We start from the raw sequence: 21027 nt of genomic DNA on the forward strand, positions 1-21027 counted from the left end.
GTGAACCCCAGGGTGAATTTTCTATTTCCCATCCACTCATCAAGATTTCTCTTGAAGAGAGCCAGTGAGGTGCTCTGCTTGACATGTATGTTAAGTCTGTTCCATAGCATGGGCAGTCTCTGGGTTATGAACCTGTCCCTCCAGCATGTTCTGTTAATTGTGATAATGAGGTTGAGGTCTCTGGAGCATGTGGTGCGGGGGGATTTGGATTTCTTTAGATGTAGCATTTCTAACAGAGCTGGGTCAGCCATGGCTTTGTAAGTCAAGCAGAGATCACATCTAAGTAGGCGATATGAGACAGAGAATAGTTGGAGTTTTTTGAGTCCATACAGGACAAGTGTTTAAGGCCTAGGATCCTCTTTGTGAGGTACTTTTGCGGCCTCTCCAGTTGTTGCAGACGTCTAGTGAGGTACATGCCAAATGGGGCATTATACTCATTGATTGGCCTAATGAGGGAAGAGTAGAGGGAGACAATGACCTCTTTCATCCAGGATGCAAAACCCTTAGTAATGAGATGTGCCACATAGAAGGACTTTCTGACCACAGTGGCAATGTGGTGGGCAACAGAGAGGTTACTGTCAAGCTGTGTTCCCAGATCTCATTTAATGCCTTCTGTGTTTAGTGGGCTAACATCAATGTGGTAATTCAAGGGAACCGGGTTTTTCCCAAAGGGGATGAAGATACATTTTTTGGCATTGAGCTTAAGGCCAAGGTCCTGACACCAGTTGTTGGTCTCATTGACGCCTTTCTGTAGGATGTCAACATCACTTGGGGATTTAATAATGGCTCCCAACTTGCAATCCCTTCGTGTTGGCCTGGACTTCAAAGAAGTAGATATCAAACAGGAGAGGACCCAAGACCAAACCCTGTGGGACTCCACTAGTGATTGGTCGGCAGTCTGACTTGGAGTCAGCTGCTTTCACACTGTGGGTTCTATCTGTGAGCCACTACCTAGTGATATAGGGGTTGATGCCTAGTTTAGTAAGTTTTTCTACAATTCCTGAGTGGGGAATGGTATCAAAGGCCTTGGCCAAATCAAGGTAGGCTGTATGAACCACCTTACCTTCATCTGAGTAGGCATGCTCTACCCTTCACAAAACCAAACTGTTTAGGATCCAAAGTTTGGAGATTCCCTATATCCTTGTTTATTAGGTCCATGATGATGCTTTCCATAGCTTTGCATATCAGACTCGTCAGGCTTATGGGGCGATAGTTCCTGGGGTCTGTAATCGCTCCTCCTTTGTAGAGATGGATGACTGTAGCAGCGCGCCATTCAGTAGGGACAAAGCCTGAGGTGAGGCTGTGATTGAACAGGGCACACAGGTGAGATGCTAGTTCACTCTGTAGTTCATGTAGAATGATACTGTCAGATCCCATAGAAGCTGTATTCTTGGCCTTGGACAGTGTTGTTTTAACCTATGCAGCAGTAATACTGGGTGCATGACAATCTACTGGTATAGTGATTGGTCCTTTGGGGGAGGGGTAAAGTTAGCACTGAATCTGTCCACCAGTATATTTGCAATATATGTTGGTTTGGTATAGGAGGTACCATTGTGCAGTAGCTCAAAGCAAATCTGGGTATTGCCATGGAGATTCTTTACATAACTATAGAAGGCCTTGTGGTTGTCTTTACTATCTGCTGCAATTCTGTTTTCATAACTAGCTTTAGAGGATTTTTTGAGGGATCTCAACCTTTTGTTGAGGCTGATTAGGGAGTTTTTCCAGTCTTAAGACTTCACCTTACTCTGCGTCAGTTTCCTCCTCCTGTTGTACAGTTTGTTTATGGCAGGGGACCACCAGATTGGCTTCCTTTTTTTTTTGAGGAGAGCATCAGTGTTCTCTTGGGTATGGTGAAATCCATGCATTTGTGTACATGTTCTTACAGCGTATTGGTGGTATTCACCTGACCAGAGTACAATTTGTCATTAAGGATTGTTCCAGAACTTGCAGGCTGATTGTTCATAGGCTCATAGGCGGTTACTGGACTATTGATCAGAAGGTTGTTATAAGTCTAGCCGTATGTCCCTAAGGAGGGTTGACATAATAGTTAAGGTGTTTACTTTACACACACAAGGTGCAGAGTTTGTTTATTACATGGGGTAACTGGCTAGTCTTAAAATGGACACAAATGCAGCTAGCCTAGTACTAAACTATGAACCTATGAAACTATAATACTAGAGAAACCGAATATAAAGAATCTTGCCTAAACTCGAGATCTTAGTTAGAAATGTCTGCCTATATCTAGGAGGGTCATAGGTGAAATCCCCAGCAGGAATTTACGGTTTCCCATATAATCATCCAGGCTATGCTTAAACAGGGTCACAGAGGATCTTTGTTTAATGTGAACTGGCCTATTCCAGAGGAGTGGCAACCTCTAAGACACATATCTGTCACTCCAGCAGGTCCTATTTATATTTCAGACCAGGTAAATGTCCCTGGAGCAGGTGACCCTTGTCCCACTTGACTTGTGGATGTGCAGCATTTCCATTACGTTTGGATCTGAGGTTGCACTGTAGGCCAGGCACAAGTCTCCTCTTAGTAGTCTGAATGCTACTGAGTACAGTGACAGTGACTTCAGTTTGTCAATGTATGACATGCTGGAGACCCTGAATTTTGTTTGTTAGAAATGTCTGAGGTCTCTCAAGTTGCTGCAGTTGCCTGGTAACTTACAATCCAAAGGGAGCACTGTACTCAGTTATTGGCCTGATGAGGGTTGAGTACAGGAGTGTTATGACCTTTTTTGCTCTTGAGGCAATGCCTTTGCTAATGAGGTGTATGATATAGAATGCCTTACTTACCACAGTAAACACATGGTGGTCAAAGTTTAGGTAGTCAACTTGAGTTCCTAAGTCTCTCACTATTGAGTTGTTACTTAGGGTATTATTATTTATGTGATAGTCTGCCGGGATATCGTTTTTTCTGAAGGGAATGATAATGAACTTTTTTGCACTGAGTTTGAGTCTATGGCTTTGGCAGCAATCACTGGTTTGTGTAAGTCCATCTTGAAGTATATTGACATAGTTTGGGGATTCAGTGATTGCACCTAATTTGCAGTCGTTAGCAAACTTAGTCAACCACAGCCCCTCTGTTTTCGCCTGAACTTCTGAGACATAAATTCCAAACAATAGGGGACCCAGCACTGACCCCTATGGAACCCCACTGGTGACAGGTCTGCTGGTTGAGGTAAAGTCCCCAACTATGACTGAGCATGATCTGCCAGTATGCCAGTTAACAACTCACCTGATGACATAAGGGTTGATATTCAACTGGGAGAGTTTATCGATGATGCCCAAATGTGGGATTGCATCGAAGGCCTTGGCTCAGTTAAGGTAGGCTGTATGCACAGATTTGCCTTTGTCTATAGCTCTGGTGACATTTTTTTGAAAAAGTCCACCAGAATTAACAGGCATGACCTGCCTTTGATAAAACCAAACTGTGTTGGATCAAGGGTTTGGAAATCACCTCTATTCTTATTTATAAGGTCTGTGATGATTTGTTCCATGGCCTTACAGACAAGGTTGGTTAAGCTTATGGGGTTGCAGTTCTCAGGCTCTGTTGCTGTATCCCTTTTATCAAGGGGGATGACGGTTGCTGTTTTCCATTCAGCAGGAACAAAAGCAGTACTCAGGCTGTGGTTGAAGAGAATACCTAATGGAGTTGCTAATTCATGTTTTAGACCATTTAATACACAAACTGGGATGCCATCCATTTCCATAGAGGCTGTATTTTTGACCGTGGAGAGAGTATTAATGACTTTCATTTTGAAGATGCGAGTTGGGGGAGATGTAGTGGGAATGCTTTGTAGAATGTTTGAAGGGGACAGAGGGGTGATATTTTTGCCAGACCTGTCAGCTAATAGGTTAGCTATTTTCACAGGATCAGTGTGTGATGCCATCCACAGCTAGTTCAGCACATGTCTGGCTCTTACCTTTTAGGTTACGGTTATAGCTGAAGAATGCCTTATGGTTATCCTTAACTATGGTAGCTATTTTTTTTTTGATGTTGCCCTTAGAAGACTTTACAAGTTGTCTTATTTGTTTGGTCAAGCAGAGAGGGTGTTCTACCAGTGCTGGGACCTCTTTTTTTTTATTCTTAGACAGCAACTTCTTACTCTTGTTGTATAACTTATTAATGCTAGATGTCCGCCAGGGAGGCTTGTTTTTCTTGAGGATGTTGTTTTGATCCTATCAGGTACAGTTGTGTCAATGCATTTGTATAACTGTTTGTCCAGGGCATTTGTGTATACCTTAGTATAGTTCTCTGTGTCATCTGTGGGAACAGGAGCTTGGAAATTATTTATGCCATCCCTTAGGAGGGTATGATTAGCTTTGGTGAATTTTTTAGCGTGATTTTACCTAAGAGGGGTTCAGGTTTTATAGCTACTTCAAATGTGACTGATTTGTGATCAGATTTACCCAGTGAGGGGTCCTATACTTGTGGAGGTGCAACATTCACCCATGTTGATAAGGACCAGGTTGAGAATATTTGAGCCACTTGAGGAGTTGCGTATTATTTGTTCCAGGGCATTAGTGTTAACAAAGTCCGGGAACCTTTGTGCGAGCATTTTGGTACTTGTATAAGTTTGTAGACAGTGGAGGGATAGTTAAGATTGCGCATGACTAGAGTGTTTGGTTGTAGTTTGACTCAAGTAGGTCCAAATAAACAGCGTGCGTGTCTTGGTTCATTGAAGAGGGCCCATAGTTAATTATGACTTGAAGGGGGAGGGTCTTACCCACAGTTAGTTGAACTTTGAGTAACTCCATGGACTTTTCCTGACTAACCAGTTTAGAGGTGTATATCTTTGATGAAGATCGATACTTTTCCTTTGGTTCTCACACATTCATTTCGCAGTCTGAAAGTGTGGAAGGCATTGTAGCCTTGCAAGACAGGGGTACTGTCTTTGATCCTGAATCAAGTTTCTATGACTGCACAGACATTAACATCCTCCAGAGAGAGGAGTGCTTCCGAAAGTGCAGGTTCTGATTTAAACTCCTAGCATTTGGCAGCATAACTTCTAATTTATTTGTGAGTGATATTTTCATATTAGAAATTTGTTCTTACCACCTTACCTAAAAAAAAGGCACTATAAGGGAGGCAAGTGCCTTAGCCAGTAACTGAAAGCCTAGAGGTGACAGGTGAAGACCATCTCTGGCAAAGCAGCATGGTCTATCAACCATGTCATCCCAAGCTAACAGGAACTGGATCCCCTTAGAATGACAACAGAAACTAAGCCAATTATTGAAGTCAGTCATTTTTTGTTTGTATTGTGGTATCATCCTAGGGGACGATAGAATGTTGCTTAAGGCTGGGAACATACCTGCTTGGGACACATATTCATAGAGCTCAATCATGTCTCTCTTCATATAGTCAAGTGAGGTACATTTCAAGTCATTCACACCAACACAAACTATGATGGAGTCATAATGGTACATATTGTTGAGAGACTTGAATGCATGTGTAATCTGATGGATCCTTTCCCCCAATAGCAGCTGACGGTAACCTTCTCTTTTGCCAGCCTGGTGAGTGGGACATCTGTGTTTCTCACAATGAAGTCAACTGTGACTACAAAATTTGGTTTAGATGTGCTTTGAATTAGGGACTTATTTGGTGAAACACTGGTGCTTGTGTTTTTGTGTGTATTGAGTGCTTTAGGTGCTGTATTAGGTTTAACATATTTGTGTTTGGAAGGTCTCTGGTGTTTGGGTAGGTTTCTGGTGAGTACCTCTGCGTATGATGGTTTATGTGTTGAGTGCATGGTTTGCGTAGGAGGTGTAGTATGTGAGCTGATAACTTGTTCAGCGTTACTGTTCTGCAAGTATTCCAGATTCTTAGTGTTGATGCATCTGTCACAAATTGTACTTGGGTTGTCAGTGTACATGAAGCAGTTGCTACACTTCCTCAGAATACACATGCCAATCAGGCTGGTAGGAGAAATGGAGGGAAACTGACCATCCATAATGCTAGATTAAATCCTGATTTCACAGTGGAGAGAGAAAATGGAGGGATGTGGTATAACTGGGTGATCTAAATGGGGTCTGTACTAATGGAGTACTCTATAAAGGGTTTATACTTGTGGAGGTTCTCTAAATGATATGAGACTATTGCAGATTTGATGGTTTGGGGACTGTTTAAGTGGCAAAAGTGCAGCTCAGGTGCTCTCTGAGCAGCTAAGTGTAATTTAAGGACTTCTTGGCCGGATCATGAGAGGCTACTAAGGGAAAATTTATCTACTTAAGTTTTTCATCTGTAACCTCCAATGGTTATCTGCTCTGCGCGGTACTGCACAATGGAGCACAGAGTTGTGTTACTCTTAAACAGATGAATACAGCAGAGCAGTGGCTGGCTGCTTAACTCTGTAGAGATGTGTTAAAACAAGTGCAAGCCCGCGCAAACACTGGGCTTATGTAACAATAGTAAGCAAACTGAATTAAAAAAAATAGCCAATATAAAAGCTCAAAACTGAGCACTGTGGTAGCAACTTTCAATCAGATGAGTCCTAACTGCACTCTCCTGCCACAAGGGTATAGGCAGGCCCTCTCCAACAAAGAATAGCCTGGTTTAGTGGTTAATTTAACAAACAGAACCAGATTCAGCAGGCCTAAATCTAGTCTTTGCTACAGCAGACAGAAAGTGCAACAAGTTAGAGCAGTTTGTTGGGATGATGATGTATCTGTTAAGACAGAGAGAGGAATTCATAGAGACTAGTGGTGCAGCACTGCACACACAAGCCAAAATAAGCTGCTCTGCTAAAATGTGATTCATACTCATTCACATTCATTGTACTGCTGCTGAATTTGATGAGTATGAATCACTCAGTTGAGTACTTTAAAAAACTGCTTTCTAGAGCAGACTATCATCATGTGCAAGAATGCCACCCAGAAACTTTCCCAAAAGAGACATACATAAACACCCACACTCTAGTACATGCAGAGATACCCAGACATTCACATACAAAGACATACAGACACAGACATGTACACAGTTGGTATCAGCGCACTCTGTATTCAGCCTTCCCATCCATACCAATGTGAAGCAGCAGTCATCCCATTCAGCAAACACAAACTCATAGCAATCATGCACACTTACTAAAATGTTGTCATTTCACCCATAGAAACACAGATGCACAGACATTCACTCCCATATGCATACAATTTACCTGATCTGGCATTCTAGCTTGATGAAGCTGCTGTTATTAACCCTGCAGAGATTCTTCCATAAAAATGCATAAGTATAACACATCTATAAGCTGCAAGATAGATATGATAGATGTACATTTGACTAGCAGTGCACTGGTAAGGTGGGATGGACCTAAAACTTCTACAGTTAAATCTCCCTGTGAAAAAGTATTTTCCTATGGTATATCCTTTATACCTAATGAACACTGTGATCAAATTCATGTGCATTGTTGTTATGCCTGATTTTCCAAAACATAAGAATGACTCTAACATGCAATAGTTAAGAGATGCTGAATTGTGCTGAATCCCAAGATAAAGCCTGTCAAACATAAAGATAATGTCATGACAGCTTTATCATATGTGGACTATGTATTCAGATCTAAGCAGGAATTTTCATCTGACCTGTCACGCAAGCTTGCAGACATTTTATAATGCTTCACATTTGTTCTGCCAAGTCCAAAATGCTTTTTTCTCTCCTCTGTAGATGAAAAATAGATCTACATAAGTCATGCCATTTAAGATGCATTGCTGGAGTGGATACTAATACCTTCTTATCACTTTTACTCCTAAATGTATTTTTGTACATGTTTTCATTTACATAAATTCCATCCATATGAATACTCACTACTGATATTTCTTCTTCCATGAAATTGCTCTAGAGACTCACTTTTATTTATACTGAGCTTTCTAAGGCCAACTCATTTTCAACATATGAAGGAGGGCTGTCTGCATGATCATTAACTTCCTAGGCCCTGCTGCATTACTGGATCATGTATGAGTGGCTCAGATAAAATAGTGTCTCCCGGTCTGCAAAGCCACCCCCCATTCTGTGACAAGCACTCTTTAAACTTTCAGTTAAACTGTTGTTTTCCATCCACACTGGTGGAATAGTCCATATCTCTGTCACCGTTTCACTGTGGAATACGTTCCTAACTCAGACTTAAAAAAGCCCTCTCTCGAAGTGTAGTCATGACTGTTTCTGACATACTGTTCTTTACATACTCCTGTATGTCAATTTATTTTATCTTTATCCATCTCAGGGTTTTAGAGGAATCAGTGGGTTTCCTGACAATTAGTGTTTGCAAGGCAGAGAAACTAATTCTGGTCAGGACACCAGTCCATTGCAGGTCATGCGCACACACATACACACACACATGCACACACACACTGGTCACATACACCTACAGGCAGCTTGGAAGATTGACAGTTCTCCTACAGCATGCCTTTGGGATATAGGAGGAAACCAGAGCATCTGATGAAAACCATATTTATGGACGTAAGATAAAAACTGGAGTTCCAACCACACAACTGTATATCATATTCTGTCATACCACTTAGGTTTGGGCTCTCCTCTAGGTTAAATAAAAGTAACTTCTCTATAATTTCTTTATTGACTTGTGGCCTCCAACTCTGCACACATATTACTGAGTGCAAAGTACATTACTAAACTTTTTACCATAGCAACCTTTTCAGACTGTCACATTAAACAAAGTCGTTTGAAAGTAGGTGCAAAACAACATACAGGGCCCTTTACCTCCTTTCATAGTTTCTTATTAAAAGCGCTATCTACCTATGCTCTCGTCTGTAGATTCTCCAACTGACAGTCAGGGTGTTACACTATTTTTGCATTGTAGCCCATCTTCTACCACAGAGCTCACCACCAAATCTTAACATAACCCATGGAGATTTTTGTCTCCCTATATTATTAGAGCTGTAGCAAGGGTATCATGATCTAATTTATTAATATTTTTCTTGACTCAGTGAAAATTAACCAGCACAGGTATATAAAGTAACATTGGTCATATCATATATGAGAGCCTCAGACTGGTAACTACCTTCTGTAATAATGAATTCCTCCTGACTGCCACCATAGAAATTTAACTTTCAGACATTTTTTCATCCAGCTGATTTTACGTTTTATCACTCCAAATGTTCAGTTAGTCTTTTTGGAGCCACTTGTCTTCTTTCAAGTTCTCATCTTTTAAAAGCCACTGTAGCATTTTTGCTTATGTCTCTAGTTGCTTCTACTCACATAAAAGTCAAGCCCACATATCTGTATTTCCCTAGCTTACACCCTGATCTTCTCTGAAATTTTGGAGCCACTGAAGTTGTCTTCATTTCCAAGGATACCTAAATCATAAAATCACTATTGTTTTCTTTAATTCCAAAGGTAACTCCCATGACTTTGGTAACAAATGAAATTACAAAATTTTCCTGCTAAATCAGTACTTCTGCAGCTTTCTTCAGAACCCTATGCTGTCTCAACCTACTCCAAATTTCTTTGCTTAGTGCCTTTCTACCTCTGTCACCATAAATATTAATTTTGTTGTCCAAAATCAAACCCTACTTTTGACAAATGTCTCTCTCTCCTTTATTTTATAAACAACAGCAACACAAAATAGTGACTACGAACTTTAAAGCATTAATTTACTTCATCAACCAGCTTATTTTCATCTTTCATAGACAATATATTAGATTAATTTATTTTTTACACCCACACACACACACACACACACACACATGTATATATATATATATATATATATATATATATATATATATATATATAAAACTAATATATATCAGTATCTATCTATATATAGGTGTACTCACTTTCATCAAAACAACCATACATCAACCTTCCAAGCATCAAATGAAAAATGACAATGCCAGCATTGACACACTACCAAGCATGCACTAAGAAACAACCTCTATGCAAAATTTAAAATGAAACAAAAAAAATATCCCTTTTTGCTGGTGGCAAGCTCCCTCACCCCCCTTGCTAATTATATATACTAATTCTGAGATCGCACAGTACCGGGGAAAGGGCATATTCCCCAAACACAAGAATTATGCAGTCTTGCACACCTCTCTACCATCTGTTTAGTTAATTATATGTGGTAGACTAAACAGATGTCAAACAAACATGGTTTAGACCAAAGGAAATGCACCCATGTATATTGGAGTCTGTGTAATTTGATCGGCTCTCAAATGGTGAAACCCATATGACTGAAAACTCATAAGACAGAAACTTTCTCCACAACAGCTATAGCATAAAAAGTGTTTTTGCATAGGGGCAAGACCACTACCTCCCCTTACTTATATACACTATCTCCATGGTCACACAATGACAGGGAAAGAAAGAACACCACACATAGTGAACTGGTACTCGAGTGCAAACACAAGCATCTACAGATCTGGGCGTAGAACATGACATTAACCATTGCAATTCACATGTACTCTGCAAAACTCACTTCCCTAATAACTGCTAGAATAAGAAATGACATCATCACGTACTTTCTGCAGACCTCTACATTGGCAAATATCTATCTATCTATATATCTATATATGTGTGCGTGTGTGTGTGCATATATATTTATATATATATATATATATATATATATATATATATATATATATATATATATATATATATATGTAGGGCTACTTATAAATTTCGAAATTTCAAAACTTTGAATTTCTTATGGTGGAGACCATAAGATCAGAGTTTTCAAACTTCACAATATAAATAAAATAAAATAAAAACAAAAAAATCTTTTCCTTTATGTTTTTGCAGGGGGGCATGCCCCCCTACACCCCCTGATAAAAACTGCACTACTGTGAAGAAAACGGTAACTATACTGTTCCACGCTGTACGGCAATCTCCATAAGAAATTCAACGTTTTGAAACTTTGCAGTTTTTAAGTACACACAGACACACAGACACACACACACATATATATATATATATATATATATATATATATATATATATGTGTGTGTGTGTGTGTGTATATATATATATATATATATATATATATATATATATATATATATAAATGCAACAGATTCCTGAAAGACCAAAATCCTGAGACCAAAATCTTGAAAGTTCAAAATACTGAAAACTCAAAATACTAGAAACATACAGTTTACCAACACTTACTATATTCCAGCACAAGTACATGAGGAAACAAATAAAACACAAATCATATTACTCTTCTACAAGTATTTGCAAGGGGGCAAGCCCCCCGTGAACCCCCCATGTGAGGGGCTGTGCCCACACACACCCTGCTACTTAAATATATCAACTCCGAGATTGCACTTAGTGTAATGAAGTGCAGTCTAGGAGTTGATATATTTAAGTAGCAGGGTGTGTGTGTGTGGGGGGGGGGGGACACAGGGGGCTTTCCCCCCTGCATGTAGTTGAAGTGTAATATGTTTCTGTATGTACTTGTTCTGGAATATAGGAAGTGTTGGTATCCTGCGTGTTTTCAGTATTTTGAACTTTCGAGATTCTGGTCTCAGGATTTTGGGCTTTCAGGATTATATATATATACATATATATATATATATATATATATGTATATATATATATATATATATATATATATATATATATATATATATATATATATATATATATATATATATGCATATATATATATACACACACACACACACACACATATTTACACACACACACAAGCACATATATGTATATAAATCACTGTTTACCTAAGTTATCCTCAATCTTGTTTTTATATAAATGCACCCTTGTTTACTTGCTCTCTCATTTATTACCTTTCCACATCATTCTTCTGTGCATTCTTTTTTTTGTTTGTTTCCCTGCTAACATTTTGGATGGTGTATCACATAGATATTTAATGCATCTCATGTCCTCTCTGTCAGATTCACATTGTTTTTTGGTTCAACTTAAATTGTTATTGCATATATCTTTCTGCTTTTGTCCTACAGTTTTTTTGGTACCAGTCAGTCTCTATTTTTGCCCAGTGTATTGCAATACCTTTAATCATGTGTTATATTGTAGACATTATCCAATATTAACTTTAATTTGTATTTAATGTTTTACTTCCCAAATCATCCATACATTAAAAATACTAGCAGGAGTAGATTTAAAAAAAATGTCAAGCTTATCTGAATGTTGCAGATAAGTCTTCATCACTGCTTCAGTACTCCTTTTTGCCCACACCACAATTCCCATAATCCTTTTTGCCCAGACCATAGTTCCCATAATCCTTTTTGCCCAGACCAGAGTTCTCATAATCCTTTTTGCCCAGACCAAAGTTTTACTCATAGTTATTCCAGTTATTACACCATTCCTTGAATAGCTTAAATGAATATGATTTGGTCTATAATAATAACCAATGAGTTGCATTTTTGAGAATTGTATGTCAAGAAATTTACCTCAAGAGTTGACTGGAGCAAAAGGTGAATCTTGGCATCCATTTTGAGAATATATAACTACTTAATTATGATTGTAGAGATCCGATCATAATTCTTTGCAGCACATAACACTTTACCTGATCCATGCACAATCAGTTACACAGATAGAAAGAGAGAGAGAGAGAGAGAAAGACAGAAAACTTGTAGGAGTACCATCATAGTGCTGCCTCATGTACAGCAGGCAGAAGCAGTGTGTGTGTGTCTGATTTGTAACAGCTTTAAAAGCTGTAGCACACTGCATGTTTCCACTCACTAAATAAAAAGTGTGGCAGAGCAATTTGTATTAAAGCATTTTAATCTGTTTGATCTTCTTGCTGTTATCCTGTGGTGGCTGTTGTTTATGATAACATGCGACTGGAGCAGTGCTGAAGATGTCTTGAGAAATGTGCCTTCTCAAAAGTAAAGCATAATCTTGGTGCCCAGTGTACTATATTATTGTTTAGTATAACACATATTAATCTAGAAAATTATTAATTCTGTCACTCTGCCATTAAAAATCTGCCTAATACCTAGCCCAAAGTCTGTGTCATCAGTTTGCAAGCTCCTGAAGATAAAATGCCAGCTTTTTGTGATATAAAAAACGGGACCACACTGAATCATTTAAAAACTGTTCCCACCTTTATTGTGGCCTATACATTTCAATTGAAAAACAAACAAATCTGGTAGGGGAAAAATATAAAAAGTAAAAAATGTACAGTAAGCTGGCTGCATAAGTGTGCACACCCTTAAACTAATACTTTGTTGAAGCACCTTTTGATTTAATTACAGCATTCAGTCTTCTTGGGTAGGAGTCTATCAGCATGTCACATCTTGACTTGGCAATATTTGCCCAATCTTCCTTGCCAAAGCACTCCAAATCAGTCAGATTACGAGGCCATCTTTTTTGCACAGCCCTCTTCAGGTCACCCCACAGATTTTCTATTGGGTTTAGGTCTGGGCGCTGGCCGGGACATTCCAAAACTTTAATTTTCCTCTGGTGAAGCCATTCTTTTGTTAATTTGGATGTATGCTTGGGGTCATTGTTATTTTGAAAGATGAAATTCCTCTTCATCTTTAGCTTTCTAGCTCATGAATGAACACAGAGAACACTTGTCTACATCTCATACGTGCTCCCAAATAAATGTGTATTTTTTCAGGTATGTACATTACCTGAAGTAGGAGAATGTGCAAGAAGCCTGAAAGTACTTAGAGATCAATCCAGCCGACACAAGCATCCTACAAAAGGGCCTCATAGAAACAGACAACTGGTGCCAGAGCCATGGCCTCAAGCTAAATGCCAAAAAGTGTATAGTCATCCCCTTTGGCAAAAACAAAGTGCCCACAAATTACCACATAGGTGGTAATCCATTAAGTACGGAAGAAGTAATTAGGGACCTGGGGACCCAAGTTGATAGCAATCTCTCATTTGACAACCACGGGGCCAAAGTGGTTAGAAAAACATTTTATATAGCCCACCTAATCATGAAGGGATTCACATCTAGATCAGGGGAGGTCATCGTGCCTCTTTACTCAACCCTCATCAGGCCCATAATTGAGTACAATGCCCCTTTTGGGATGTACCTTACCAGACACCTGCAGCAACTGGAAAGACCCCAAAAGTACCTCACCAAGAGGATCAAAGGGCTCAAACAGATGCCATATGCTGCCCGGTTAAAGAAACTCCAGCTCTACTCAGTGGCATACCGCCTGCTCAGAGGCGATCCGTGCCTGATGTATAAAGCCATGTCCAACCCAGAATTAATGGACATGCTGCACCTCAGAAAATCCAAATCCCATCGAGCTACGCACTCGAGAGACTTGAACCTCAGCACTGAAATAAATAGGACATGCTGGAGGGACAGATTCATAACCCAGAGGCTCCCTTCACTCTGGAATAAAATCCCAGTCCAGGTTAGGCAGAGTCCCTCATTGACTCTCTTCAAGAGGAATCTTGATGAGTGGATGGGAGATAGTAGGTTTACCCCAGGTATCACTTCTGTGTCACTGTTAGACAGAGGCACAGTATACTAACTTCGAAAAAGGGCATAGCAAAATTCATTTAAAATGGGTGGCGAAAGCCAAACACACTCTGGCTAGGCTTATAAATGCCCTAGGGCAGATAGCCTAGTATGAACCTATGAACCTATAAAAGCTGATTAAGAGTGTAAGAACCAGTGAAACGAGCTGTAGTGACCACACTGAGATACACACAGAGATAGAGAGTGGGAGAGAGCAATATACCAATAGAAAGGTTATTTCTATCCCTCTTTATTTACACTTTGCAAAACCCCATTCTGCAGTGCCGCATTTACTTCTGCACATCCAATAAATACCTGGAAATAGGGGCAGCACAGAAAAGCTAGCATGGTGGTGCAGGATATGCAGTCAAAGCTATGCTAAGTATAGTCATAGTGGGGTGAGGGAGATAATGCTGAAGTATTTTAAATGAATCAGAAATCCCAAGGCAGAACAAGATTGATGGTTACTGCCTTATGTCAGTAGGGATATAGTGGGATAAGGTATCCTTTCATGGAGCAGCTGTAGCTAGATAGATAAAACACCCTTCTAAAATGTGTTGTAGGATTGAAGACTGTATGGAAATCCATACTGTAGGTTAAACAGGTCCTGTGTCCTGTCCAGTAGATAAGAGACTATGAAGCACTGAAATGCTTTTTGTCTGTTTGTGTTCTAATGACAACATGCAGTGAGGCATGCATGCACATGTGCATGTATGTGTACATGCAGACATGAATAGGGAAATGCAGCATTGAATAGTATGTACTTTTTCCGCCATTCTAATCTTGCATCATCCTCTTCACCACACCCTCCACCTGCTTCAACATCTAACCTTAGGAAACTCTGCATCCTTATTTGAAAGCTTTGAGTGGTGCAGCAACTCCTACAATTAATTACCCCTCCTACAATGCGTGTCTGTAGCTACCCTAATTAGCTAGAACTCACAGATGGGTGGCTAGCTTGGTGCAAACAGTAGAATCTAGCACTCCAAACAAGCTTAAGGACTGCTCTAAATCTGGTTAATACTATTTATATTACTCTGAGAAAGGTTAGTCAACAAAAGGATTAGCTTCTTCATGGACTAGTTAGAACAAGTGGAGGAAATTAAGATTCCAGGGTAAGAGTCATAGAAGAGTTCCAGTGAGGGGAATGAAGATGCAAGATATTAATTAAAATTTGCTGTTTATCTATTAAGCCAAGAAACAAGTAAACTCGAAGGGCTGAACATTAAATGGCTATTTTTTCTATCTTTAAACTATATTATCTGAGATGAAATGAAATTAAAATCTGATTCTGAAATACAGTCTTCTTGGAAAAAATGAACCTTTTCATGGCCAAATGGCTTATGACAGTGTCTTATGTTTGCTTATCTAAAGGTGGTTCTTGACAAATCAGTACCTGAAATATCCAAGGAAGTGGTAAAGGAGCTCCGTCTTGCTCTTCTGTCACCTGAAGAACTTACCTCTCTAGAGAATGACAACAAAAAGGAAAACTTCATTCCAGTAAGTAGCCAATATGTAAACCCATTGATTCTGTGGGTTTGGTCTGGCATAAATAGGGTTGTTTTGTGTATGAAATGCATAAATTATATGAACATGTTAGAGCCTGATTTTCTTTTGGTATGCCATAATTCAGAAGCTTATAAGTCATTTATATGATGAGAACTAGAGCTTTATTTTCAACAGTAGAAAGATGAATTATTTTATGCAGCTAGGAAATCTCACCCCTTTGTTAGTGTCATAACCCCGCTTTTCACAAGATCCTAAAGGTAAACTAATCCCTCCTCCAATCGTATCGTTAAAAAAGGATACTGTGTGACATCATTAGGGTCTTTTCTGCTTTTGTGACATAACCTCTCCTGCAGGGCCAATTAAGAATATTTTTTTTTCCAAATTCTTAAAACTAGCTTGGCTGTTTTCTTTATTTGAAACTTCTGCTTTCTGTCTTTTAATATTCATGTACATTATCCTTGCAGTCAACAAGTCTTAAATGCTCCTAAATGCTCCCTGGAAAATTTATTATCTCCCTGTAAAACGATTGCAGCATTGTTCTTATTACCAGCGCTAAATGTTTCACCCACTTAGATCCTGCAGACAGTGTCCTTATACATGTGGCATTAGTTTCTAATACCATATCTCACAAGCTGTATATTTCTAAGTTTTGATTAGCTGGACTTCATATTACTCACTGAATTGCCCTGACAGCCTGCTTACACTGTCTATAACTAACTTCCTAGGAAATTAGCATTTTCACATCCTCTCCCTTTTGTCCTCATCAAAAAGTATGATAGATGTCCTTCAAGGATGCATCTGCAGTCATAACAAATGGGTTGTCCTGTCGTCAGGCAGCCCTTCGGTCGGCCGGATTCCAAAGTCTGGGTCTGGCCTCGGCTGGTGTCGCACTTCACCCGACGTCATCTCTGCTGGTCTTCGGGTATAAAGGCATCAGCCGACGCCATTTTCCTCAGTCTTTCTTGCCACGTGGCCAAGCAGAAGCTGTTCGCAAGTGCCGGTCGGTCAGATCCAGAGATTAATACTACCGAATACAACTTCGAAGACTTCTAAAAGCTAAGTACCCCGTTGGGGACTCTTTCTTGCCTCAGCCGATGTCAGAAAAAGTAAATAACTGTTTAACCTGTGGGAAACAAATACCTCATAAAGATTTCCACTCTTACTGCTTACCTTGTTTAGGCCCAGACCACGACGTAGTAGCTTGTTTAGCCTGTGCTTCCTTCAACCGACGAACGCTTAGGCGTCGGTCGGAGTTTGCTGAACAGTTTTTGGCTCAGAATTTGCGTATATTATGCCGTCGGATCCCCCGACTACCCAAATTGTTAAGAAACGCAAAGAAAAGGATCGACACTCGCGGTCCGCGGTTTCGGCCGAAACCACGGTACAGCAAGCCGCGAGTGTCTCGGTTTCGGCCGAAACCGAGCAAACGGTTCAATCTACAGCCGAATCCATGACTACTACCGAGGCCCCTTCTACCCTAGCTGAATCGGCCTCTGAAATTTTGCCTACAAATGTGGTTTCTTTAGAGTTATCGGACACCATCCCTTTGGATGTCTCTACCCCAGCACGTGGTAGAAACGCAAAGAAAAGGATCGACACTCGCGGTCCGCGGTTTCGGCCGAAACCACGGTACAGCAAGCCGCGAGTGTCTCGGTTTCGGCCGAAACCGAGCAAACGGTTCAATCTACAGCCGAATCCATGACTACTACCGAGGCCCCTTCTACCCTAGCTGAATCGGCCTCTGAAATTTTGCCTACAAATGTGGTTTCTTTAGAGTTATCGGACACCATCCCTTTGGATGTCTCTACCCCAGCACGTGGTGCTGCTAGGCCTCCTGCAGCCATGTCTATAAAGGCCTTTGCCAGGGCTAAAGCAGCCAAAACTGCTAAATCAGTGCCTGTTAAGCCCCCCTCTCACAGGCCCAGCTCCAGTTCACAAATGCTTACTTTGGCAGAGGATCTCATCTCTTTAATAAGAGGATCCCAATCTCACCCAGACAGGGCCTCTCAACCACCAGAAAAGAGACCTAGAGCAGAACCCCCAGAGCCAGGCTCCTCAGATGACTCTGCAGATGACTCAGACATTACAGACCATCCAGAGGCTCCTCTTTCTACTTATGAAGATTCTGATGCTGAAGAATCTATTCCTTCTGCCTCTCCACCAGAGGAATTTTCCTTTGGGGAAACCTTACATGCCATGCGAGAGCAATTCCAATGGCAGGGACAAGATTTCTCAGATTCAAGAAAAAGGCTTAGGACCTTTTTACACTTACCGCAGCATAGGCCCTTAGCTATACCTCCAGTTCTTCCTGTTGTGGATGATGCATTTAATGATGTTTGCACTGCTCCTGATACTTTACCTCCAGCCCCTGCTAAGCCTGACAGGTTCTACAGGGTACCGGACACTCATCACCACTTATACAAGGCCCCTTTTGCAGATCCGGAGACTATCTCCCAGGGACCTAAGGCAGTTGCTTCGACCTCAGCTAAAAGCCCTCTCCCTTCTGATAGGGAATCCAGGTCCTTAGAGAGATGGGGTAAAAAAGTATACACCTCCGCTACTCTCTCAGCAAGAGCTTTAAACTGTCAGTTTCATATGATCCAATACCAAGAGTTTATGCTTGATCAGTTAACTAAGAAACTGTCCTCTGATGAGTCCTTAGATAAGAAATATGTTCTAGAAATGGTGAATAACATTCAGCAGGTTAGTAACCATTCTTTAAAATGTGGCTATGATGCACTGGAGGCTTCTTTTAGATCAGCCATGACTGGCACAGTTATAAGAAGGCATGCATGGTTAAAAGAGCAGGTCTTGCCGGATCATGTTAAAGCAAAGCTTTTAGATGCTCCTATGGACAAGGTCAGTCTATTTGGTTCTCCTGCACAACAAGTAATGAAGAAAATGGAAGAGAAGGCAAAATCTGTACAAACAGTTAAAGATTTCTTACAGGTACAGCCCCCAAGGTTCAGCAGGAACTGGCCTTCCAAAAATTGGTCCTTTCCAGACTCCTCTAAAAACCAGAGAGGCAGGAATAGACGTTCCAGAGGCAGAAATCAAACCAGAGGAGGTGCCTACAGGGGGCGCCAGTGGCAAGGCAATAACCAACGAGGCACGGATGCAACCACTACCACTGCAACAGGACAATCACAGTGACTTGGTTCTAACACCGCCTACCAGGGAACAAATAGTAGCACCTTTAGGTGGAAAGTTAGCCTTATTTTCAAAAAACTGGCACTATATCACAAGAGACAGCTGGATTTTGCAAACTATAGACCAAGGCTACAGGTTTCATTTCCACACCTTACCAGCAAGAAGAGGAATGCCAAACCTGCCACCAAATCAAAAGTCATAAGCCCTAAAACAAATAGCTCACTTAACAAAGATGAGAGCTGTGGAAAGGGTACCACCTACAGAGCAGGGCAAGGGATTTTACTCCAGACTCTTCCTAGTACCAAGAAAAGAGAACAGTTGGAGACCTATTCTCGACCTGTCCGCTTTAAACACATTCATCACCGTTCCAAAATTCAAAATGCTGACCCTACACCAACTTCTTCCCATGCTGGGCAAGGAGTATTGGTTGGTAACTCTAGATCTCAAGGAGGCATACCTGCACGTCCCCATACGACCAATTTGCAGAAGATACCTCAGATTTCTTGCAGGATCAGAGCATTATCAATTCTCAGCATTGCCCTTTGGCTTATCTACTGCGCCCAGAGTGTTCACGAAATGCCTGGCATCAGTAATAGCTCATTGCAGGCTTCAGGGAATCCAAATTTATCCATACCTGGACGACTGCCTGATACAAGCGGACAACAAAAGCAAGCTGACACAAGACTTACAAAGGGTCATTTGCTTGCTACAAGCCCTGGGATACACAGTCAATTTAAAAAAGTCAAAACTGATACCATCCCAGACAATTACATTCTTGGGTGCAGAATTGGACACAGTAAAACAGATAGCATTCCTAACTGCAGAAAAGCAAGAACAACTTCCTCTGTACTTCTTGGCACTAGCAAAGCAGAACAAACTAACAGCAAGAAAAGTACTACATGCCTTGGGTTTCATGGCATCCTGCATAATCTTGGTCCCCCATGCCAGACTGCATATGAGAAAGCTACAGTGGTACCTAAAGAATTTATGGTCTCAACACAAGCACAGCTTAGAAACCGAAATACCACTAATTCCATGCCTGAAACAAGAGTTCCTATGGTGGGCTCAGACATGCCAGGCAAACCCAGGATTGTCTTTCCACAATATTCAAGCAAGCCAAACCATCACAACGGACGCCTCAGATCTCGGTTGGGGGCACACATGATGGACAAGTGCATTCAAGGCTTATGGACTCCAGATCAACTGCACCTGCACATAAATCAAAAAGAAATGCTGGCAGTAAAACTAGCAATCCAGAATTTCAGACCATTCCTCAAAGAGGGACAATTGATGATAAGGACAGACAACACCACAGTCATGTGGTACATCAACAAACAGGGAGGCACTCATTCATACCCCCTATGCCGAATGACTCTGGACCTCTGGAATATGGCTCTGAGCTACAACATTCAACTACAGGCAATATTTGTACCGGGAAAAGAAAACATCCTAGCAGACATGTTAAGCAGAACTACCTCGGATGCTCACGAATGGATGCTACACCCGGACATCTTCAAGGCCATCACAAAGAAATGGGGAATACCACAAATAGACCTATTTGCATCCCCACTCAATCACCAGCTCAAGAAATTCTGCACAAGGACATACCACCCTCTTGCTTGGAAGGTGGACTCTCTATCCTTCAATTGGAAAGGCCTGACAGCATATGCATTTCCACCCCTTCCTTTGATGCACAAGGTACTACTGAAAATCAAAGGCAACATTGGTATCCATTACTGAGGAGCATGTCTCGGGGGGGAACGTGGTCTCTACCCCTGATTCCTTTGATGTTGACTCAGAGCAACTACAACATCTTGCATCCAAACCTGAAAACTCTACAACTCACTGCCTGGAACATTACATAAGAGCATCTAACCCAGATTTATCCCAAAGGGTTAAAGACATTATCCTTGAGGCCCGCAGACCTTCTACTAGAAGGAACTATGCAGGAA

General features: G+C 40.8%; 1 protein-coding gene across 1 annotated transcript in view; it reads left to right on the plus strand.

Annotated features, from left to right (window-relative positions):
- Positions 1–21027, plus strand: part of BTBD19 (BTB domain containing 19) — a 907757-nt gene that overhangs the window by 797605 nt on the left and 89125 nt on the right. The window contains exon 6 of the mRNA XM_044086828.1: positions 15791–15916. Within this exon, the coding sequence (XP_043942763.1) occupies positions 15791–15916 (126 nt within the window). The remainder of the gene's footprint in view (positions 1–15790; positions 15917–21027) is intronic.

The sequence above is a fragment of the Protopterus annectens genome, chromosome 10.part0, assembly GCF_019279795.1.
Source record: "Protopterus annectens isolate FY-2018-M chromosome 10.part0, PAN1.0, whole genome shotgun sequence".
NCBI classification, from domain to species: domain Eukaryota; kingdom Metazoa; phylum Chordata; order Ceratodontiformes; family Protopteridae; genus Protopterus; species Protopterus annectens.